This window comes from Pelodiscus sinensis, chromosome 18, assembly GCF_052426305.1.
Source record: "Pelodiscus sinensis isolate ZL-2025 chromosome 18, ASM5242630v1, whole genome shotgun sequence".
In the NCBI taxonomy this organism is placed as follows: domain Eukaryota; kingdom Metazoa; phylum Chordata; order Testudines; family Trionychidae; genus Pelodiscus; species Pelodiscus sinensis.
The window spans coordinates 30,317,179-30,340,036 of record NC_143069.1 but is presented as its reverse complement, the minus strand read 5'-3'; the positions used below and the strand labels follow the sequence as shown (position 1 = coordinate 30,340,036).

Genomic DNA, 22,858 nt, shown 5'->3' with positions numbered 1-22,858 from the left:
AAGCCTAGTTGCCTCCGTTGCTCTGAGCTCCCCTTCACAGCCTCACACCCCTGGGTTTGCCCCACTTCTACCCTCATCACCCCCCCCCTACATTATCCCTGGAGTTCAAGGAAGTTTCATCCCCAACAACGTATTGACACTCCCAGCCCTCGGGGCAGGGCGCCAGCTCAAAGTCCCGATGGCGACACCGCGAGGTTTCCCCTTCAGCGCCTCCCTTCTCACAGGGGGCTCCTCCAGTGGGGCAGTAGCTAAGGTACCTGCCTCCAGATATCATGGGTTCAAGCCCACCCTCAGCCAATGTGGACCTGGCACCCTTGGAGCTAAGGAAGGATAAGGGGGCACTGATTATAGGGAAACAGGGCAGCTTTACCAGTGGCCTGATAAGGTGCCTGTCGCTAGATCAAGAGCTTGAGGGTTCAAGCCCCACCCAAGATGGGTTTGTCCAACACAAGGTTGGTGATGGATGGATCTTGCACTCTTGGGACAGAGGAAGGAAAAAGGAGGCTGGGGGGGTTCCTCCAGTAGGCAAGGTACCTGCTTTCAGAGCCAGAAGTCCAGGGTTCAAGCCCCACCCCTCCTGGGGATGGACTTGGGACATAAGGTTTTTTTTGGGGGGGGAACCAGCCATCCCAGGCTGCAGTGGCCACCTCAATCAAGCTGAGAAGCAGAAATTAGCAGGAGAGGGGCAGCACGGGGCCAGCTTCCCCCCACCCTGGGTGTGGCGTTAGGGCCACACAGAGCAGCCACTGCCCCTCAGTGTTTTTCCGGCCTTGCTCAATTCTGCGTTGGGCCTCTGACGGCGGGAAGAAAGATGCAGAAGAAACTTTCTTCTCGGGAAGTAAGTAAGGTGCATGGTTTGGGTTTGACAGGGCAGGGGTCACCCTTATTTGAGCTGGCAATGCTTTCAACCACGTAAGGGACGGCCCAACAGGCAGGGGGAAGATATTCCCGCTAAGCTGGGCTCTTCGGCAGCCGCTCAGGAGAGGTTCGAATGCCACCTAGTGGATTAGCAGAGGGCCTACGGCTGTTTTTTTTATTTCTATTGGTGGTGCACATTCATGCATGCCTTGGTGCATGTAAAATATTATTCCGCACACAGATGGACCCTATTAGAGGGAACATTGGCATGGGTGGGTTTGAACCACTGACCTTCAGACAAAGGACAGATAGTGTGAGTAGGAGTGACATTTTCCTTTAGATGTTTTTTTCCCCTGATAGGAGGAAACAAGTCATCTTTTGCCTCTGAGGTGCTGAGATGCAGGGCCCGGCTAAAACCATGCCACTGACGTCTACACCCAGTCTCCCGGAAATGCCACTGCACTCTACTCACCGAAAAAAATTGCTGCAGCACCCCCGAAATGAGCCCTCTCGTTTTTCCAATTTCCTGGGAGGCAACCAATGTGCTTAAAGTGAAGTAGGTAGGGATGTACTTTGCCGGTATGGGGCCCCGGGAGTGAAGCATGGAGCTGCAGGAATGGGGGACCAAAATGTTTATTCTTAAAAATAATACTCGGAGAAAGCGTGTCCTCTTTTACGTGTATTCAGAGACGCTCCTTTCCATGTCACACAGATGCCAAGGCAGATGACGGCTGCACGTCTCGCCTTCCCCGCGTGGGATGATACGACCGTGTGGATTGGTTGCAAGGTGATTTTTGGAGAGGGACTTGGCTGGAGTTTTGCTGGGCGGCCGGCATCTGGATTCATGTTTTGTGCAGGAAATGACACAAGGAAATGACTCAAGGCTGAGGGGTGTGTTAGGGCAGCCGGCTCTTCTGTCCATTTAAACACATGGCTGGAGCAAAATGGCGCGTGCCAGGAGACAGGACAATTTCAGCCCTTCTTTGGCGAGAATCGCCTGTAAAATCGGTTTCTTCCTCCTGTGCGTTGGGCGAGCCGGATCGGACCTCGGTAAGTACGGCCCCTGAGTGGTCTGGGCCGAACTGGGTTTCCTAGAAGCAAGGCCACCTCCCCCCTTCCCCCCCCCCGCCCCCAATAAGCAAAATACACAGCTGCCTAGGGCGCTGAGTGCTGTGTACCAGCCCTGGGAGCCAATCACGTTCCCCAGCCACCACCTGCCTGCTCCTGGCCCGCCTCCCTGCCCTGCCTCCCCTCTCCCGCAGCTCTGGGCCCGTCCCCTGCCCCCGTGGTCCCGTAGCCCTTGGGTGCAACACCCCTCCCCCCCACGGGAGAGTAGGGTTACCAGATGCTTTCCAAAAAATACCGGACACATTTGATCTCAGATGCAGAGTGGGGGGGCTGGTTTGGATGGGGTTGGGGGGAACAGGGCTGGCTGGGTGAGATGGGGGGGGGGGACTGGCTGCTGGGAAGCAGGCCTGGCCAGAAGGGGGTCGGGGTGAGTGGGGGGGGAAGGGACCCTGCCATAGGGAGCAGGTCTGGCCAGGGAGGAGTGGGGGGAGCAGAGCTGGCTGGGAGAGGTTGGGGGGAGAGGGGAACCGGCCATTGGGGAGCGGTGCTGGCAGGGGGAAGGTTGGGGGCAGTGGGGCTGGCTGGGAGTGGCGCGGGGGGAGTGGGGCTGGGCAGGAGGGCGCGGGGGGAGTGGGGCTTGCCAGGGGAGGGTGGGGGGAGAGAATTGGCTGGCGGGGAGTGGGGCTGGCCTGGGCACACACAGATCCCGGGGTGCTGTCCATCCCGCATACAGTCCCGCCACCTTCCTCCCTGCTGCTCATGCAGTTCGCAGCTACGTACTGATACTCCTGAGAACAATAACACTGGCTTCATTTTCTCAATTAGTTTCCCGGACAGAAAGCTCAAATACTGGACTGTGCGGTTCAAAACCGGACACCTGGCCACCGTACGGGACAGGGGTTCAGGTGTCGGCCTGCGTAGGGCCGGATTTGTAGGGCCGGCCCTGCCTGGAAGAGAGAGGCCAGAAGGGAAAAGGGGGGCTGTGCCAGGGATCTGGAGGGGGGGCGTGTGTGGGGATCTGCTCCCTCCCTGGGCCAGCCGCTGCAGATCCCCGCCCGCCCCCGGGTGCAGTGATATTGGCTCTGATTCTGCAAACACTGAGAATGCGTCTACACTGCAGAGTCCCCCACCCCCCAAAAGCAGGTTCAGCTGATTGGGGCTTGCGGGGGACGGGGGGGGGACGGTTCTAAAGAGCCGTGGGGCTCAGGCAGGACGCAGGGCCTGCTTGGGGACTTGCACCTTGTACCTGAGGTGCTTCCCCGTCACCGAATCCCGGCTCCTGCCCACGCTTGGCCTGTACAGTCCCTGTGAAGGGGGGGGAGGGAGCCCTTCTCTGGGGTCCATCTCTCTGAGCCCCCAGCCCGTCTCTGCTGTGGGCCCCTCAGGGAGTCCCCTCGCTCTGGAGCCCCGGGGCCTCCCTCCCCAGAGGGACTGGAGCCCTGTTCTCCAGCCCAGAGCGACCCCCAGCCAGCCTCAGCTTTGAACCCAGCACAGGGACCCTCAGGCCTGTCGGCCTGCCCCCCCTGGGTCCAGCCCGTCTGAGTCTCCCTGCAGCCTGGGGGGTGCTCTCTCTCCTTTGCAGTCTCTGATATCCCCCCCCCCCCCCCGCAGCCCGTCCCCTGTCCATTGATTTCCATCTAAGTAACCAGGGTCACCTGGTCCCTCTCTCCTCCGTCCTTTGTCCTCCCCCTCCCCCGGCTGGGACCAGTTGAACCCATTGGCCAGACCCGGCTGGGCCCTCCAAGCTGGGTGTGCCGGTCACCAGAGAACCAGTTGCTGGGGGCTCCAGGTCATTGCTGGTCCCTGTAACAACAAACTCTCCCTACCCGCCCCCCATTACACCAGTAACACCCAGGGACACTGAGTGCCCCCCTTACATTTAACCACTTCGAACCCCCCACAAGCTCCCCACTTTGTCACTCATAGACTCATAGACTTTAAGGTCAGAAGGGACCATTATGATCATCTAGTCTGACCCCCTGCACAGTGCAGGCCACAGAATCTCACCCACCCCTCTTAGAATAATCCTCTCACCTATGTCTCAGATATTGAAGCCTTCAAATACTTTGAAGGCCCCAACATGCAGAGAGTCCTTCAGCTGTGATCTGTGCCCAATGCTACAGAGGAAGGCGAAAAACCTCCAGGGCCTCTGCCAATCTACCCTGGAGGAAAATTCCTTCCTGACCCCAAATATGGCGACCAGCTAAACCCTGAGCATGTGGGCAAGACTCACCAGCCAGACACCCAGAAAGTTCCCTATAATGAATGGTCAATTAGTTACCAAGATCATGTTATTTCATCCAACCATCCCCTTATCATAGAATCATAGAACTGGAAGAGACCTCAGAAGGTCGTCAAGTCCAGCCCTCCGCTCTAGGCAGGACCAATCCCATCTAAATCAACCCGGCCAGGGCTTTGTCAAGCCGAGACTTAAACACCTCTAGGGATGGAGACTCCACTACTTCCCTAGATAACCCATTCCAGTGCTTCCCCACCCTCCTAGGGAAATAGTTTTTCCTAATATCCAATCTGGACCTCTCCCACCACAACTTGAGACCATTGCTCCTTGTTCTGCCATCTGTCACTACTGAGAACAGCCTCTCTCCAGCCTCTTTGGAACCTCCCTTCAGGAAGTTGCAGGCTGCTATCAAATCCCCCCTCACTCTTCGCTTCTGCAGACTAAACAGACCCAAGTCCCTCAGCCTCTCCTCGTAGGTCATGTGCTCCAGCCTCCTAATCATTTTGGTTGCCCTCCGCTGGACCCTCTCCAATGCGTCCGCATCCTTTTTGTAGTGGGGGGCCCAGAACAAAACGCACCCTGCCCCAGATTTGTGTCTGACGCTTTCCTGGCCTCCCCAAAGCCGAGCTGAAAGGTTGATTTCTTCTCCCAGGCCCCAGCCCATGCCAGAATTTCATCTCTATCTCCGTGCCCGAGGGCGGGAACGCCCATCTCCGCCTTAGCGTTCCGGACCGTTTTATCGAGATGCTCTGGTCCCACGAGGCAGCTGAGCAGTGGAGCACGATAGGCACCATCCTTCAAGGGCAATCAAAACTTTATAACAGCTTCTTGGCCAGGCACGTCTCTGTGTCCCCAGGATGGTTCAATGTGATGAACGCCACCAAAAACATCACGGGGTGCTTTAAGCTTGAATATGAGACGACCGATCACGAGTGTCTGGCCTTCATCTTGGTGAATGTAACAGGTACGTGTCCGCATTGTGGATTTCCCCTCGGGCTCTGGAGGGCACAGACGACAGGGTTTCCAGGTTCCCAGACGTCCCCTCTCACCCACCAGTCCCCCTCCAGAGTGGGGAGTTGGGTTTGCACGGCCTCTGAACACAGCTGTGAGTTCCGCACAGTGCACCTGCTAAGATTTTCCATCTGTGAGCGGAGTGAGTTTGGTCTTGTGCGCCAATATTGAGGTCACATGCGCTTGGTCGGACGTGTGCCGCCGTGGCATCCAAGTTATGAACAAATCTCTTATACTAGCAGGTGAGATAATATAATCTCGTTGACCAGGCAAAGTCATTGACCAGGCAAAGTCATTTTGCGTAGATTTACGCTTATAGGAAAGTTTAAGAAATTAAGTATCTGTAATAGATGTCTTTATTAATGTGCTTGCTAAAGGGAATCAAAGAAACACTTGAAATTGGTAGGATTTCAACTTCAGGCATTATTCATTTTATTGATTAATTGCCATGCATAGTGCATTTGAATCAGATGCTCCTAACGCTCCCACTACTCGTCCCATAACATCTGAAGAAGTGGGCTGTGCCCAAGAAAGCTCATGATACGATCTACACATTTTGTTAGTCTCTAAAGTGCTACCAGACTATTTGTTATTTTTTGGAACGGTTTTGTGATTTGTAACACTACAATTTTTTTTTGCGCTAAAATGACAGTTGAACAGGCGACTCGATTGTAATTTTGATAGCAAATACTTTTTATGAACGCTACTCAGAATAGCCAGGACTTTTTCCCGATGAAAAACAAAATACAGGCAGTCCCCGGGTTACATGGATCCAACTTACATCGGATTCCTACTTACAAACGGGGTGAGGCAACCCCGCGCTAGCTGCTTCCCCCCAGCAGACCAGGGAGATGTGAAGCTAGCGCCCCCCCCAGCAGACCACGGAGACGCGAAGCTAGTGGCCCTCCCCCCAGCAGACCAGGGAGACGCGAAGAGAACCCCCCCCCCCCAGCAGACCAGGGAGACGTGGAGCGGCTTTTCTCAGCAGACACCTCAGCTTGAGAATAAAGGACTGAGGGAAGTGAGGTGTGGGAGAATAAAACTGAGCTCTGGAGAAATGTTTGGCTAGAGTTTCCCCTACAATATGTACCAGTTCCGACTTACATGCAAATTCAACTTAAGAACAAACCTACAGTCCCTCTCTTGTACGTAACCCGGGGACGTCCTGTCATGGTTTAAACCTTCCACCCAGCATATTCTGGTGTAAAAAATTGTGCATTCAGCTAATTTAAGTGGCAGGATTGTTTATGCAAAATTTGGTATCTGTAGGTTATCGCAAAGTATGACTTAATTTTGCACAAACAAATCCACCAACAAGCCAATGCTTCAAAATATATAATAGATGTCTCTTTAAAAAATGTTTGGAAGAAAGAATACTAAAGCAAGGGATAATTAACAAGGTGCATGGCTTTAAATGTTTATTTAAGATGAAGTCAAATAAAAAGAAAATTAATAACAGAATCATAGGACTGGAAGGGACCTCGAGAGGTCATCGAGTCCAGTCCCCCGCCCTCATGGCAGGACCAAATACTGTCTAGAGCATCCCTGACAGGTGTCTGTCTAAGCTGCTCTTAAATGTCTCCAAGATTCCACAACCTCCCTAGGCAACTTATTCCAGTGTTTAACCCCCCGACAGGAAGTTTTTCCTGATGTCCAACCTCAACCTCCCTTGCTGCAGTTTAAGCCCCTTGCTTCTTGGCCTATCCCCAGAGGCCAAGAACAATTTTTCTCCCTCCTCCTTTGACACCCTTCTAGATACTTGAAAACCGCTCTCATGGCCCCTCTGAGTCTTCTTCCCAAAATAAACAACCCCAGTTCTTTCGGTCTCCCCTGGATGCTCATGTTCTCGAGACCTTTCATCGTTTTTGTCGATCTTCTCTGGACCTTCCCCAATTTCTCCACATCTTTCCTGAAATGAGCCTGGGTGTCTGGGTTAATCCACATTTGGGAGTCAGTGAGAATCTCCCATCCCAGCGCAGGGGGAGCCCAGTCACAGAGCAGACAGCCCCCCCACTATGCCACAGTGGTATTTTCTGAATTCCCGCCAGGGCGCCAGAGGGAAGCCTGTTGGGGGTGCGGGAGTGACTGGGAGGCGGGGCTGGGATGGGCGCTGGGAGCCCTGTGGTCACTTGCAAAAGCCGGGCGGGATGGGCCAGGGCGGGGGGCAGTGCCTGGGACTCCCAGCCACTCCCTGCCCCCCCCCCCCCCCGGCTTCTGCATGCGACCAGAGGCTCCCAGCACCAGTCGCGGCCCCACCTCCCACCTGGGAGCCTCTGGTTGTGAGCAGAAGCCGGGAGGGGGGGCTCCCACCCACTCCCCCGCCCCCGCACGGCTTCTACTATCAACTAGAGGGCTGCCTGACAGGGTGCGGCCCGTTGGACTCCAGCTGCGGCCAGTGGCTGCACCCCACCCCCCCGCCAGTTCTGCTTCCCACCCCCCTTCCTCCGGCCCCCCTCCTCCCGTCCAGCCCCCCCAGCCCCCAAGCCCCCCAGCTCTGCTTCCCACCCCCCTTCCTCCTGGCCAGCCCCGCGGCCCCCGACGCCCCCCGCCAGCCTCGCCTCCCATCCCCTTCCTCCCGCCCAGCCCTGCCCCCCTCCCGCCCACAATCAAGTGTGTCTGGTATTTTGGGGGGGGTCTACCTGGTAACCCTATTGGGGACAGGAACTTAAAACCCCATGAGGGTCCCTGTGGCGGCTGAGAGACGAGCACAAATAGACAAAGAGCATCAGGGGCGTTCCTGGGCGCAACCCACTTCTACAGAGCCTTGGTAAAGGTTCAGTCCCTCGGCGAGAGGCCTTCCCCGGGGCTGCAGCTGTGGCCAGGCTGCATGGTGGCTGCCAGGCTGCTCCAGGGCAGGACCGCGTGGCGGCTGCCGGAGCAGGAGCTGGGGCTGCAGTGTGGCTGTCCCCACTCTTGCCCCGCGGCCCCGCCCTGGGAGCAGCCAGGCAGCCACCTCGCAGCCCTGGCCGCAGCTCCAGCCCTGGGCCTGCCCTGAAAAACCACCCAGCCTTGCTTCCACCTTGCCTAGCACCCAGCCTGGCACCCGGCCTGGCACCCCCTAGCCTAGCACCCTCCCTGCCTAGCACCCAGCCAGACTCAGGCTCCCAAGGGAGCTCTGGGAATCCTTGCCGTGGGGAGCTCTTAAGAGCAGATTGGAGACGCCCTTGCCAGGGCTGGTGCCGCTCTGCCTGGCCTTGCTCTGACTCTGCCCAGCAGCATTGGGGGGCAGGTCTTAGTAGCCTGGAGGGGGCAGGATTCCTGGGCTGTGATCTCCTGGAGCCCTGTGTCCACTCACTGCCGCTGCCTCTGCGTTGTCTCATTGCAGAGCCCGTGCCAACCTCAGCTCGGCCTGGCCGGACCTTGCCGGGATCGATCGCCACGACGGGACGGCAGCCAGGGGTGAGTGGCTGGGCCAGGCAGCGAGGGACACGCAGGGTCTCTGTGCACCAGGGTCCCCGCAAGGCAGGGGGTAGCGGGGTGAGATCCCCGGCTGCAGAGGGAGCAATGCGGAGCGTTCAACCCGTCTCCTCCGGGGCTGGGACCCAGCTCGCCCTCACCGGCTGGTGCAGCAAAGTGGGTGGGTCAGAGCTGGCCACTTCCCCTCCCACTCCATGCCCATCCCATCCCTGATTTCTGGGCTGACATTCCCTGCCGCGGCTCCGCAGAGCCGGCATTTCGAAAAGGGCCGGTGGGGGTTGCAGAGTTTGTCCACACAGGGCCCCTCGGGAAAGTTCATCTGGATGGAGTCGACGTACAGGCCCTCGGCTGCACTCCTGCCGCCCCCGCCCGGCCATGCTGTGGGCCTCGCCCGCAGCCCTGACGTAACGCCTCCGCCTCCGCCAGAGACGCACAAGGGGGACGTAGTTTGAGCGATGCAGGGTCAGTGCAGATGCTGCACGACCGACCTGCCCCGTTGCTGCCTTTCAAGGCTGCCTCTCAGGGTGTGTCTAGACTACATGCCTCCGTCGACGGGGGCATGTAGATTAGCCAGATCGGCAGAGGGAAATGAAGCCGCGATTAAAATAATCGCGGCTTCATTTAAATTTAAATGGCTGCCCCGCTCTGCCGATCAGCTGTTTGTCGGCAGATTGGGGCAGTCTGGACGCGCCGCGCCGACAAAGAAGCCTTTCTTGATCGGCACAGGTAAACCTGGTTTCATGAGGCATACCTGTGCCGATCAAGAAAAGCTTCTTTGTCGGCGCATCGCGTCCAGACTGCCCCGATCTGCCGACAAACAGCTGATCGGCAGAGCGGGGCAGCCATTTAAATTTAAATGAAGCCGCGATTATTTTAATCGCGGCTTCATTTCCCTCTGCCGATCTGGCTAATCTACATGCCTCCATCGACGGAGGCATGTAGTTTAGACGTACCCTCAGTGTTCAACCTCTAGTCATCACCTGGAGGACGGGACGGCGAATGTGTGGATAACACTGAGCTAGGGGGAGAGGTAGATACGCTGGAGGGCAGGGACGGGGTCCAGAGTGACCTGGACAGATCAGAGGGTTGGGCCAAAAGAAATCTGATGAGGTTCAACAAGGACAAGTGTAGAGTCCTGCCCTTGAGACGGAAGAATCCCCAAGCATTGATACAGGCTGGGGACCGACTGGCTAAGTAGCAGTTCTGTAGAAAAGGACCTGGGGGTTACAGTGGATGAGAAGCTGGATATGAGTCAACAGTGTGCCCTTGTAGCCAAGAAGGCTAACGGCATATTAGGTTGCAATAAGAGGAGCATTGCCAGCAGATCCAGAGATGTCATTATTCCCCTTTATTCGCACTGGTGAGGCCACAGCTGGAGTATTGTGTCCAGTTCTGGGCCCCCCACTACAGAAAGGATGTGGACACATTGGAGAGGGTCCAGTGGAGGGCAACCAAAATGATTAGGGGGATGGAGCTCATGACCTATGAGGAGAGGCTGAGGGAGTTGGGTTTGTTCAGTCTGCAGAAGAGAGGAGTGAGGGGGGATTTGAGAGCAGCCTTCAACTTCCTGAAGGGAGGTTCCAGAGAGGATGGAGAGAGGCTGTTCTCAGTAGTGACAGATGCAGAACAAGGAGCAATGGTCTCAAGTTACTGTGGGGAGATCTAGGTTGGATATTAGGAAAAACTCTTTCCCTAGGCGGGTGGGGAAGCGCTGGGATGGGTTCCCTAGGGAAGGGTGGAATCTCCATCCCTAGAGGTGTTTAAGTCTCAGTTTGGCAAAGCCCTGGCCGGGTTGATTTAGTTGGGATTGGTCCTGCCTAGAGCAGGGGCCTGGACTCGATGCCTCCTGAGTCTCTTCCAGCCCTGGGATTCTGTGGTGCTACGAAATGGGGCCAGCGCCCGACACCGGGAGCAGTGTGGACACACACACAGTAGGGCTTTAATGACTTGATCCTGTTCCGCAGATGAAGCCTGAGAGTAAGAGGCTAACACCCTGTTCTCTGTGCGACTTCGTTTGACAACACTCATTTTAACCATGGACTTTTGGGGACAGGAACTTAAAACCCCACGAGGGTCCCTGTGGCGGCAGAGAGACGAACACAAATAGACAAAGAGCATCAGGGGCGTTCCTGGGCGCAGCCCACTTCTACAGAGCCTTGGTAAAGGTTCAGCCCCTCGGTTATTCCATGCAGCTGCGAGAGGCCTTCCCCCGGGGCTGCAGCTGTGGCCAGGCTGCATGGTGGCTGCCAGGCTGCTCCAGGGCAGGACTGTGTGGCGGCTGCCGGAGCAGGAGCCGGGGCTGCAGTGCGGCTGTCCCCACTCTTGCCCCACGGCCCCACCCTGGGAGCAGCCGGGCAGCCACCTCGCAGCCCTGGCCACAGCTCCAGCCCTGAGCCTGCCCTGAAAAACCTCCCAGCCTTGCTTCCACCTTGCTTCGCACCCTCCCTGCCTGGCACCTGGCCTGGCACCCTCCCTGCCTGGCACCCAGCCTTGCTCCCACCTTGCCTAGCATCCTCCCGGCCTGGCACCCCCTAGCCTGGCACCCTCCCTGCCTGGCACCCAGCCAGACTCAGGCTCCCAAGGGAGCTCTGGGAATCCTTGCCAGGGGGAGTTCTTAAGAGCAGATTGGAAGACACCCCTGCCAGGGCTGGTGCCGCTCCGCCTGGCCTTGCTCTGACTCTGCCCAGCAGCATTGGGGGGCAGGTCTTAGGGGCCTGGAGGGGGGGATTTCTGGGCTGTGATCTCCTGGAGCCCTGTGTCCACTCACTGCACCTGCCTCTGCGTTGTCTCATTGCAGAACCTGAGCCAAACTCAGCTCCAACCTGGCCGGTCGGCCGGGGCCGGGAACGATCGCCGCGACGGGACGGCAGCCGGGGGTGAGTGGCTGGGCCGGGCAGTGAGGAACACGCGGGTCTCTGTGCACCAGGGTCCCCGCAGGGCAGGGGGTAGCTGGGCGAGATCCCCGTCTGCAGAGGGAGCCATGCGGAGCGTTCAGCTCGGGCCCTGCTTTTAGTGGGGGGCTGGACTCGATGCCTCCTGAGTCTCTTCCGGCCCTGGGATTCTGTGGGGCTATGAAATGGGGCCAGCACCCGACACCAGGAGCAGTGTGGACACGCAGGAGGACCTGGCTGGAATCTGATGTGACTCAGGTCGACTTCCTTTGGCAGAGTAGATGGGCCCCGAACTTCAAGTGGATTCATTGAACCGCATCCGCCCCCTTGACGTCCTCCCGCCTGCTCCCGGTGTGGACGCTTGCAGTGAAGGGGCCCGACGGGAATTTAGTGCAATTGCCTTCCCGAGCGAACCCAGCTACCTTGAATCAGGGCCGTGGAGGGGAGTGTCCCCCCGGCGGTTCCAGGCAGCGTCCCCGACCCGCTTTCAAATCCATCCGGATGAGTTTCCCGAGGGGCCCCGTGTAGACGCGCCCACGCGTGACTGGGGCCGTTCACACGGCGAGTTGCCACGTATGAAGTTAGGGGCTGATTTGGGGGTTTGCCAGTGGGTGCCCCACCCCCCACTTTTCCCTCAGGGCCCGCCCCCCACGTCACATCTTCCCACCCCAGCTCTTCCCCCGAATGCCTCCTGCCCACTGCGGCTTGCTCCGTTCTGCCCTCTCCTCCCTGGAGTGGGGGCCAGCTGAGAGCAGCCAGTGGTGGAGAGGTTGGGAATTTTCTTGTGGGGTTGTCCAGCTCCCCCACTGACCCGGCAATTCCTGTGGTTTCTTGCAGAGCCGGGATCTTGGACCGGCCCCATGACAGTGGGGGCAGTGGTCGTGTTGGTGGGGCTGGGGCTGGGGTTGGGGCTGTGGCTGTGGCTGGTGAAACGGCCCAGAAGTAAGGTGGCTCGCTGCATGCGCGGGCTCCGCGGCCACCTTGGCTTCCCTGCCAACACAGCCCCGTCCCGGCAGGCTGGGGAGGCAGCCAGAGACCCGTCGTCGGCGTTGGATGGGAACCCGCTCGGCAGCGTGGAAATGCCAAACACTGGCGGATTCGGTGAGGGAAGGTTGAGCCAGAGCCCTTGACAGCTCCACAGCCACCATGGCGACCAGACGTCCCCACCCCGTGGGCCGGGTGCGGGGGCCGCGTGTGCAGTAACCCCCCGTGACGCAGTGGGGCGGTTTGTGGAGGATTCAAAGAGGTCGCATGCGGGGGGAGCCGGAGAGGACGCCCCACATCAGCGGGCGGGTGTATTGCCATAATGGGCCCTTCTGCCCCTAGACCTCAAAGCTGGGCTAGCATTGGTAGCCCCAAGCTCCAGAGGGGGAAACTGAGGCAGTGAAGGGGGGAAGGAGCTTGTGGAGGATACAACCCACGTGTCTAGACCCCACTCCCCTGCGGTTGCCGCCCATGGCCTCTGCCATCCCCCCACCCCCATGCAGCTGCCAGCCCCACGCTGCGGTTGCTCCCGGTGGGGTGCAGAAGGAAAGTGTCCTGTGGCCAGTAGAGCCCCATGGACGGAGTCTGGTCTAGCGCCCCCTCGTGGACAGGAGGAGCGCTGACCAGCACCCGGCCACTAAGGGGTTAAACTCGGGTCGTTAGCAGAGGTGTCGGCCTACGGGCGCGAGAGGGTTGAAATTGGAATTGGCTGGCGGTTCCCTGCCTGCTTCCTTTGTGTGGGAGAGAGAAACCAGGAGCTGAGCGACAGAACGACTTAAACCCAGGCAGGGCTACCGTGCCTCTGAGGACTTCGGGGGCATGGGCGAGGACTGAGCGAAGAGACAATGAGAAGAGTTGCAGGGACTTGCGAGTCCAGGCGCGCTGACGCTAAATGTTCTTTATTTTATGGTTTGATTTGCACTGCTCTGTGTGCGTCCACGTCTCCCCTCCCCCTCAGCATTGTGCCGAGACTTTTCTGGGTTTTTTTTAGTCCTTTTCCTTGGTTGCTCTGTAACAGCCAGCAACCAAGGCTGCTTTATCACCTTTATCTTTTGCTTTGTAATAAAAAGCTTCTTTTAAGGTGAGGATTTGGGTCTTGTGTCTTGGGAGGGCTGGCTGTGTATCTGCAGGTCTCTGACCGAGGGGTCAGCTACCAGCGACGGCAGCTGCTTTTTCTCTTTTCTTTTTCAAACTCTTTTGGGGGAAAAGAGCTTGGGGTCCCGTGGGGGGTGATTTCAAGGGCTCACCCCTGGTTTGTAGCGAAAAAGCACTTGATGGTGACAGCGATTCCCCAAACTGTGTACTCTGATTCGGGGGGGAAGGGGAGTTTTTGTAACCAGCGCCGGGAGAGGCAAGGGTTAGACCCGTGGGTCCCAGCCTTTTCCAGATGCAGACCCATTTTGACGATTCAGGAAGACTTGGTGACCAGCGCAATTCGAAAACGGGGGCAGGAGGAGGGGCAGAGCCACCTGGAGAGACTCCTGGCGACCCTTTTGAAATGTCATGGTGACCCATATTTGGGTCCCGAGCCATAGGCCGGGAAGCCCTGCTTTAGAAGCTCTCTTGCAAGCCCCCACTTTCTGCAGTCGGAGTGCCAGAGTGGGGACCAGGCCTGACACCCCCCTCGTGTCAGATCCAGGCACCTCTGCTCCCAGCCCTTCAGCCGCCAAGATTCTCCAATTTTCTCCTAGAAGAGCCGGCTGGGAAGGGGTGCGGGCCCCTCTCAATCCCTCCACAGGGCTGTAGCCTACGGTGAAGGTCGCCCGCCATGTCCCAGCCGAAGCCCGTTTTCTCAATGCTGATCCTGCCGCCGGACGTTCCCTCGCAGGGTGGAATCCCCCCCCGCAGGATGACTACCTTGGTCCCGCTGGCTTCAGCAGCCTGGCAGCCCCTCGAGCCGTCGCCTCCGAGCGAGGCCAGCCCGCAGGTTGGCAGCAGCCGCTCCTAGAGCCCCTCCTGCCGGTGCCCCCCGGCATGATCCCTGCGGCCGGGTTCCCGCAGCGGGCGCCAGTTCAGGGGAGGCCCTCGGGGCCCCGCCGCTCGCACCCCAAACCACCCCGGAAACGCGCGGGCGGCTGTCCCCGCCGCGGCCGCCGCAGGAGGGAGGAGCTGGAGCAGGCGACGCGCAGCCCCCGGCAGGCCGGTCGCGGGAGAGACGACGTTGCGCACCCGCCGGCGCAGGGCCCCAGCCTGACGGGTGTTCTCCCCCAACGCGACGTCCCACGGCCCCCGCCCCCGTGGCCGGGGTCACAACAGGCGCAGCCGCGCTGGCGTGGGAGTGGGCCAGCGCCCCCCTCCCCCGGTCCTGGGGTCTGGGAGCAGCTGGGCAGCTTGAAAGGGGATGAGCCGAACAGGGCAATGAGCGAGGGATTCTCCCCCACCCGTGTCCATGCCCAGGACCCCCAGCACACGGCCGTGCGTCAGGCCCCTGCTGCAGCTAGAGGGGATTCTCAGGCGGCTGGTAGGGCGGAAGGTTTAAGGACACAGCGTAGAACAGACTTGTCAGCACTGGGAGCAGGAGCAGCCAGACCCATCCAGCTTGGGGGGAAGGGGGCCCAGAGCCACGGCCCTGCCCCCCATCTCTGCACCCCACGCCAGCCAGACCCATCCAGCTTGGGGGGAAGGGGGCCCAGAGCCACGGCCCTGCCCCCCATCTCTGCACCCCACGCCAGCCAGACTCACTCATGCACCCAGCAGCCCATCTTCCCTGCAGCCAGCCCCACCTCCCAGCTTCCTGGGCGAAAGATGTCACGTGGTCACCCTCCCCCTCCGCCACCATCCAGGCTCACATGACAGAGAGTATCAGCCGTTGCGCACAGGCGGGAGACTGTCCCATCACCCTCTCGCTATTGGTGCAGTGCCCAGGGAAACTGAGGCACACACACATGGGGTTACTGCAGAAATCACATGCAACATAAAAAAAAAAAGCGAACAGAGCGAGCACGGGCCCCACGTCATCACATCCTGGAAGATACACACTTGTGCAGGCGCGATCCAACCGCTAGTGCCCACCGCTAGGTTTTGTGTTTCTTGTGGTGGTGCACTTTCCCACATGCTTCGGTGCATGTAACAAAACTTATTCCACATGTGGATGGAAAAGCTTGGGAACATTGCTAACAGCCACTGATGGACCAGTCCTCCAGGAGCTTCTCTAGTTCTTGTTTGTGTCCTGTTCATAAACTTGGCCTTCACAATTTCCCCTGGCAAGGAGTTCCACAGGTTGACTGTGTATTGATTGAGGCACTATTTCCATCTGTTTGTTTTAACCCTTCTGCCTGTTAATGGCAGTGGATGATCCTTGGTTCTTGTGTTTTTGAGAAGGGGGTAAATAACACTTCCTCATTCACTTTCTCCATAGTAGGCAGGATTGTAGACCACCCCCATCATATTCTCCTCCCCACTGGTTTGCTGCCCTGGATTCAACGCTGACCACTGGGGTGTTGAGACCCTCTAGCACCCCGGCTTCACAGAGGGTGCCCCAGGATGCTCCACGTGAAACGGGCCCACACATCAGCTGTTCCAAACCTCCCACCCTTTGAGTTTCCCGTCCCTGCACCTTTCTCTTTTCCAACGTGAGTTTTTGTGGTTTTGTGTCGGTTTTTTTGAGAGATGGAGTGACCAGATCTGCACCCAGTATTCCCAGTAGGGGCGACCCAGGGATGTATACAGCAGTGTTTCTCCACCTTTTGTTATAACGTACCCCTTGTTCAAAAACAACAACAAAAATTAAGCACCCCCCTCCCAGTACCTACAGTTTTCAGCCACCATGTTTTTCCTACCGTGGCAACACATTTTGTTTAAACAACTTAATTGTAGCCGGGCGGGCGATGAAATTTTGGGGTGTAAAACGTACAAAAAGAATAAAGCGCTGTGAAACTTACAACAAACAGTCAGCTTTCTCCAAAAGTCAGTGGTGTTGACGTCTCTCGGGGACCCCTGAAGGTGCTTGTACCGTGGGGTGAGAAACACTGGGCGACTGCAGCAATAAGTTCTGTTCTGCCTTGTTCTCTGTCCCTTTCCTAAGGTGTCCCAACGGTCCGTTTGCTTTCCTGATGGCCGCTGCACCCGGGCTGGGTGTTTTCCGAGAACAAGCCCCAATGACTCCAAGCTCTCTCCCTTGCGTGGGGAAAAATAGTGGCCACTCGGTACCCACCTCCCAGTCAGCCGTTTGGCAGCAGGCAAGAGGTGCTGGGAGGAGGGGGCGGGGAGAGGCAGAGCGAGGGCGGGGTCTTGGGGAAAGGGGCGGAGCATGGGCGGGGCCTCTGAGCGGGGGTGGGGCATGCACCCCGAAAAAGGAAAGTCGGTCCCTAGGGTGGTCATTTAGACCCCGCCCGTGTGCCTCTGGAGGGGGCTCCTGTTTTCCAGCAGGCCTGGCCCTGCATGGCTCAGTCTCGTGGGCCGTTGCTGTCGCCCGCTTGCCGCGACCCCTTTTGTAGCGCTCCACGGACGGCTGCGGTCGTGCCGGGGCCACGGGGTGGGAGCGAGGCGCATCCGGGGGAGGCCGGGGGCGAGGGGCGTGAGGCAAGTGGGGTCCTCCTCTCTCCCAGCTACAGCAGGACGTGGCCAGCCCCAGCGCCAGGGCCAGCAGGACTCCGGCGCCGAGGCCCAGACGGACGAGGTTGCCCTGGGTGAAATCCGGGTGCCGGGGCGTGGCCGGGGCTGCTAGAGACAGGAAGGGGATGTGTGAGTTAAGATCAGACCTCACTCTGTCCCCATTGCAATCAGAGTGACTCCGGATTGGCCCTGGAGGAGTTGAGATCTGAACCCAGCCCCGCGCCTCAGTTTCCCCACATCACTTACCCGGCAGAGGGCTGTCGCTGTGCATGGGAGGGGTTGGGGAGGTGGGGCTGCCTCCAGTGTGGGGTCTGGGGCTCGAATCCGGGCTGACACCTGTATGAAGGGGAGGAGGGTTTAAATGTGATGCCAGAAAACTCCCAGCTCAGTTTTCCGGCCACTCCCCTACCCCCACTTCCCAGCTCTGCCAGACCCCTGACCGAGATGGGGGGTAGGAACCCCGCCCTCCTAGCCAATCCCCAGCGGGGGGGGGGGAGGTCCTATTTGACCTCCCTATTTAGTATGTACTCCCTGTGATTCCAACTGGACTGTCAATTCCTGTCCCAAACTCTTGGGGTGCTGATCTGTGGTGTTAAAACAGCCCCGCCCCTCACCCCAGAGAAACTGTGACAAAGTGTCGGGGGAGGGGTCCCCAAATACCCAGCTCCCGCCCCTCACCCCAGAGGAGCTGTGAGACTCAGCACCGGGGGAGGGGTCCCCGCATGCCCAGTACTGGGTGAGGGATTCCTGTTTGACCCAGGGGTGACTCCAGATTGATCCTGGGGCGCTGAAATCCGAACGCAGCCTCGTGCCTCAGTTTCCCACACCACTTACCCGGCAGAGGGCTGTGGCTGTGCGCCAGGGGCGCTGGTGAAGTGGGGCCGGGGCCTCTGGAGGGTGCAGGAGGGCTGGAATTCAGGTTGGAGACTGTATAAAGAGGGGGGGTTTCAAGTCAGAAACTCCCCCAGCCTGGTTTGTCCAGCTCCTACCCCGATGCTGGCTCGGGTGCCATCTCCCTGCCCTGCCAGCACCCGGTGCAGACCCCCTGCGGGTGGGGAACCCCAACGTCCTGGCCAACTCCCAGTGTGTGTTTTTCTTGGTGGTTTTCCCCTAGTCAAGTGGTGCAGGAAAACCCCCACCTGGCTTCTCAGCCTGTGGGCCCCCTTTGCCTCCCGACGCTTAATTCCCCCCCGTCACACGGGGCACCCCGGGCCCTGCTGTCTGTGTCTCACGGTGTGCGAAACCCAGCTCCCCCCGGCCCTAAACACCAGCCCTCTGCACTGTCCACTGGAGGCTCCCTCACTTCCTGTCCCAAACACTTGGGGGCTGCTCCATGCGGTGAAACAGCCCCCGCGCCCCACCCCAGAGCTGGCTGCATCTCGGCTCTCACAGAGGGGCCCCATGTCACCTGCCTCCCCCCGTCCCTTCAGGGACTCACCTGCCACGACCAGCTGGACGGGGTCGCTGCTCTCAGACCACCGGGGCTGCCCCTGCCGGCTGAGGTACCTGCAGCGGTAGCTGCCGGCGTCGCTCGGGCCGGCCTGGGCGATGGGGAACTCGGCCGCCTGGCCCTGCGCCTCGGCGCGCCGCACCGGGATGGGGCCTGCGCCCCGGTAGAGGAAGAGCCGGGCGCAGGGCACCTGGCAGAGGCAGCGCAGGGAAACCTGCCCCCCCGCCGGCACCGCGCCTCCCACCGGGGTCACCTGGAGCCTGGCTTTGTCTGGGGGGCAGGGGGAGGGGGAAGTGAGACACAGAGCCCCCCGGCCCCATGCCCAAAGCTCCCAATTCTCCCCCTCCTGCTCCCCAGCCCCCCACCTCAGTGAGCAGAGACCTCTCCCCTTCCCCACCCCATCCCAGGGGGCAGAGACCTATCCCTTCCCCCACCCCAGCCCCCACCTCAGGGAACAGAGACCTCTCCCCTCCCCCACCCCAGCACCGGGGGCAGAGACCTCTCCCATCCCCCACCCCAGCCTCCCACCCCAGGGGACAGAGACCCACTCCTGGGAGGGCAAAAACCTCTCCCCTCCCCCACCCCATCCCAGGGGACAGAGACCCACTCCTGGGAGGGCAAAAACCTCTCCCCTCCCCCACCCCAGCCCCCCACTCCTGGGAGGGCCAAGACCGCTCCCCTCCCCCCCCCCCCCAACACCCAGCGCAAGACAGAGGTCTCTCCCCCTTGGCCCAGCCCCTCCTGCAGTGGGAAGACCTGGCTGGGAGTCCGGGAGGCTGGCATGGAGGGTGCGGGGGGGGGGGGGGGGTTCAGGCCCCCAGCCCCTAAGGCAAAGCAGCAGGATGTAGTGGCCTGACCCTGCCCCAGCCCCGTGGGTCCAGGCCCCCAGGTCAGGGTCACTCACGTGCTGCAGCCGCTGTTGGGTGGCCAAGCCTCAGAGCGCCTGTAATGAGTGGGGGAGGGGTGAGTTGGGGGGGGCAGGGCCCTGGGAGGAAATGGGGGCCTGGGTGGAAGGGCCAAGCCCCCCCCCAGGGCTCCCAGCTCCCCAGCACGGGATCCCTCCGAGGTGGGCCGGGCTCACAGCCAGGGACTGGCCAGTCGGGCCAGGGCAGAGGGCTTGGGGTGGGAGGGGAGGTAGTGGGGAGGGGCTGTGAGGAGATGGGGGTGGGCATTGGAGGGCATCTGTGGGGGGGAGGAGAGGGGACTGTGGGGCTACCCTGGCACCAAACGGCAGCGCTCCCGGGGCCCTAGGCCAGCGCATCCCAGGCGTGAGTGGGGTGGGGGGCTGGGTGGGGCACTGTGCCCATGGGGGCAGGGGAAGCTACTCACCGCAGACGAGGAGGAGGGTGAGCGCAAGGCCCATGGCGTCAGGGCCCATGGCAGCAACTGGGCAGGGGCGCTGCAGCCAGCGCTGGGCAGGAAACGTGGCTGGAACAGGAAAACCAGCGACTCGCTCTGCACGGCCGGTGTGCGCCCCCGCGCCGAGCTGCAGATACAGTCCCTGAGACCAGGGCCTTGTCACGCCGGGCGCTGCCCAGATACAGAGTCACTGGGATCGGGCCCCGTTGGGCCAGGCGCTGCCCTGACAAAATCACTGGGATCGGGGCCCGTTGGGCCGGGTGCTGCCCAGACACAGAGTCACCGGGATCGGGGCCTGTCGGGCTGGGCACTGCCCAGAATCACTGAAATTGGGGGCCCTATGAAGCCGACTCTCTGCCCGTCAGTAGCAGGGGACATTCTAAAAGCCAGGAGGCTGCATCTCCTGCCGAGGGATTTCCCTCTGACCCGCCTCTCGGGATGCCAGCTTCCGCAGGACATTCGACCGCCCAGGAGCCTGGAATCCGTCACACACACCTCAATCGCAGGGGCCCTGTATCGCCCTGCCCACTTCAGCATAGGGGTTTCAGGCGGATTTGAGGCTGGCTCAGCTGTTCAGAAAGCCTGGAATCCGACAGGCCGGCGACTGGCTCGCAGCGGCGCTTCTGTAGGGGCGGAAACGTTTCGCCCGCAGGGTGTCGGGGTGCACGCTGGCGCCAGGGTGAAAACATTGGGCAAAATCCAAACTGAAAGCGGAGAATTTCCTCCCAGCTTTCTCCTTTAGCTCCCTTTCACTGCCTGCTCCCCACGCTGCATTTCCAGGGTCCATGCTTCTGAACACACAGGGAATCACTCCCATGTCAGACGCTCGTCCATGCTCAATGTCAGGCAATGTTTCCCCGTAAGCCGGGTGCTTGTGTGACTGCTCAGGAGAGCTTCCCAATGCTGCCCAGCTGATTGGCACAGCACTCCTCGCTAGGTTTTGTGTTGTTATGGGTGGTGCACCTCCGCACATTCCATTGTGAACAAAATTTATTCCACACACTGACTGAAAAAAGATCCTATCCAGAAACTGGAGGTTCCAAGCTGATCCATCATATATGCCTGTGTGTCTGGAAAAGTTACCTGTGTCTTCAGGAGCTTGGGGAGATTGCCCCGAAAATCAGTAACACTGCACACCCTGAGACAGGATTACTGCCCCAGAGACTACTACCCCTTGGGGGACTCGCACAGACTGGTCCCAGCTGGGATCAAGAGGCTGATCCAACAAAAAGGCGCTGGGGTACGACGGCTCATGTTTCATTCAGTATTGGACTGACTTCGGTAAAGTCGTGGAGAGGCCTTGTATAAACTCTGGGGAGGACACCAACTGGGAGGGGGGCATTTGAACTTGGGAGGGCAGGATTAGAACGCAAAACGCCCTTGGCACATTGAACTGATCCAACATCAAGGGGGTGTGTGCCTCCTGCCCCCTGCTGGAGGGGCTGAGACCTATGCAGTGTGTATATCCCTCCTGCCCCCTGCTGGAGGGTGTGGGCCCTATACAGTGTCCACGTGTGTCCCTCCTGCCCCCTGCTGGAGAGGCTGAGACCTACACAGTGTGAGGGTGTGTCCCTCCTGCTTGCTGCTGGAGGGGCTGAGACCTACACAGTGTGCGGGTGTGTCCCTCCTGCTTGCTGCTGGAGGGGCTGGGACCTATGTAGCCTGCTGGTGTGTCGCTCCTGCCCCCTGCTGGAGGGGCTGAGACCTATGCAGTATGTGTGTCCCTCCTGCCCCCTGCTGGAGGGTGTGGGCCCTATATAGTGTCCACGTGTGTCCCTCCTGCCCCCTGCTGGAGGGGCTGAGACCTACACAGTGTGCGGGTGTGTCCCTCTTGCTTGCTGCTGGAGGGGCTGAGACCTATGTAGCCTGCTGGTGTGTTCCTCCTGCCCCCTGCTGGAGAGGGTGGGTCCTACAGTGTGAGGGTGTGTCGCTCCTGCCCCTTACTGGAGGGGCTGAGACCTATGCAGTGTGTATATCCCTCCTGCGCCCTGCTGGAGGGTGTGGGCCCTATGCAGTATCCATGTGTGTCCCTCCTGCCCCCTGCTGGAGAGGATGGGTCCTACACAGTGTGCAGGTGTGTCGCTCCTGCCCCCTGCTGGAGGGGCTGAGACCTATGCAGTGTGCGTGTCCCTCCTGCGTGTCTGAGGGAGTGGGAGGATGGGAGGTCGGAGGGAGTCGGAGGACAGGAAGTCTGAGGGAGTGGGAGGACAGGAGGTCGGAAGGAGTCGGAGGACAGGAAGTCTGAGGGAGTAGGAGGACGGGAGGTCGGAAGGAGTCGGAGGACAGGAAGTCTGAGGGAGTGGGAGGACGGGAGGTCGGAAGGAGTCGGAGGACGGGAGGTCGGAAGGAGTCGGAGGACGGGAGGTCGGAAGGAGTGGGAGGACGGGAGGTCGGAAGGAGTCGGAGGACGGGAGGTCGGAAGGAGTCGGAGGACAGAAAGTCTGAGGGAGTGGGAGGACGGGAGGTTGGAAGGAGTCGGAGGACGGGAGGTCGGAAGGAGTCGGAGGACAGGAAGTCTGAGGGAGTGGGAGGACGGGAGGTCGGAAGGAGTCGGAGGACGGGAGGTCGGAAGGAGTCGGAGGACAGAAAGTCTGAGGGAGTGGGAGGACGGGAGGTCGGAAGGAGTCGGAGGACAGGCGTTCTCCCTGTGACGTCCTGCTGCGAGGGCAGCAGCCAAATGGAGCTATTTTGACTTCACCTACGCAATTGACGGGGCTGAAGTTGCTGCTGACGTTGGCCCTGCTAGGCAGACGGGCCCCCAAGTGCCGCAGGTGGCTGATGGTTTGGGCGGGGAAGCCAGCAGTCCCGCACCTCAGCTCTTTCCAAAGCGCTGTGGCTTCCTTCCTCCCAAGAGCCGCCCTGCACAGGCAGCCCTGTGCCACGGAGCCCTCGGCTGCAGCACTATCTGGGCACTCGCTGGGCCGGGGGGACAGAGGACACGTCAGCATTTGGGATGTTTCTTAACCCCTCCCCCCGCTTCTCCCGGGTTACTGAAACTGAGGGCGGGCTGGTGGTGGGAATCTGCCC

At 59.8% G+C, this 22,858-nt stretch overlaps 3 protein-coding genes across 4 annotated transcripts in view; 2 read left to right on the top strand and 1 right to left on the bottom strand.

The window, feature by feature from the left end:
• The window catches only part of C18H19orf85 (chromosome 18 C19orf85 homolog), a 9,072-nt gene extending 7,452 nt beyond the window's left edge, over positions 1-1,620 (top strand). Inside the window, exon 3 of the mRNA XM_075915479.2 lies at positions 1,571-1,620. Within this exon, the coding sequence (XP_075771594.2) occupies positions 1,571-1,620 (50 nt within the window). The remainder of the gene's footprint in view (positions 1-1,570) is intronic.
• Positions 1,462-15,069, top strand: LOC142823781 (uncharacterized). 2 transcript variants are annotated; one of them, XR_012898901.2, is made up of 6 exons: positions 1,465-1,908; positions 4,818-5,129; positions 8,502-8,575; positions 10,558-10,752; positions 11,391-11,469; positions 12,322-15,069. XR_012898901.2 is itself a non-coding variant. In XM_075915157.2 (5 exons), exons 1-5 carry the CDS (start codon positions 1,803-1,805, stop codon positions 12,612-12,614), a joined length of 864 nt encoding a protein of 287 aa, XP_075771272.2. In that variant the 5' UTR covers positions 1,462-1,802; the 3' UTR covers positions 12,615-15,069. The 2 variants fall into 2 exon arrangements, 1 of the variants encoding a protein (XP_075771272.2); XM_075915157.2 differs by lacking the exon at positions 10,558-10,752 and having other exon boundaries at positions 1,462-1,908.
• Positions 15,070-22,779, bottom strand: LOC102453256 (uncharacterized). The gene is made up of 5 exons (XM_089770438.1): positions 22,534-22,779; positions 18,461-18,890; positions 17,857-17,949; positions 17,269-17,358; positions 15,070-17,130 (listed from the first exon to the last, which is right to left on the bottom strand). Exons 1-5 carry the CDS (start codon positions 22,777-22,779, stop codon positions 16,376-16,378), a joined length of 1,614 nt encoding a protein of 537 aa, XP_089626564.1. The 3' UTR covers positions 15,070-16,375.
• Between the last annotated feature and the right edge of the window lie 79 nt (positions 22,780-22,858).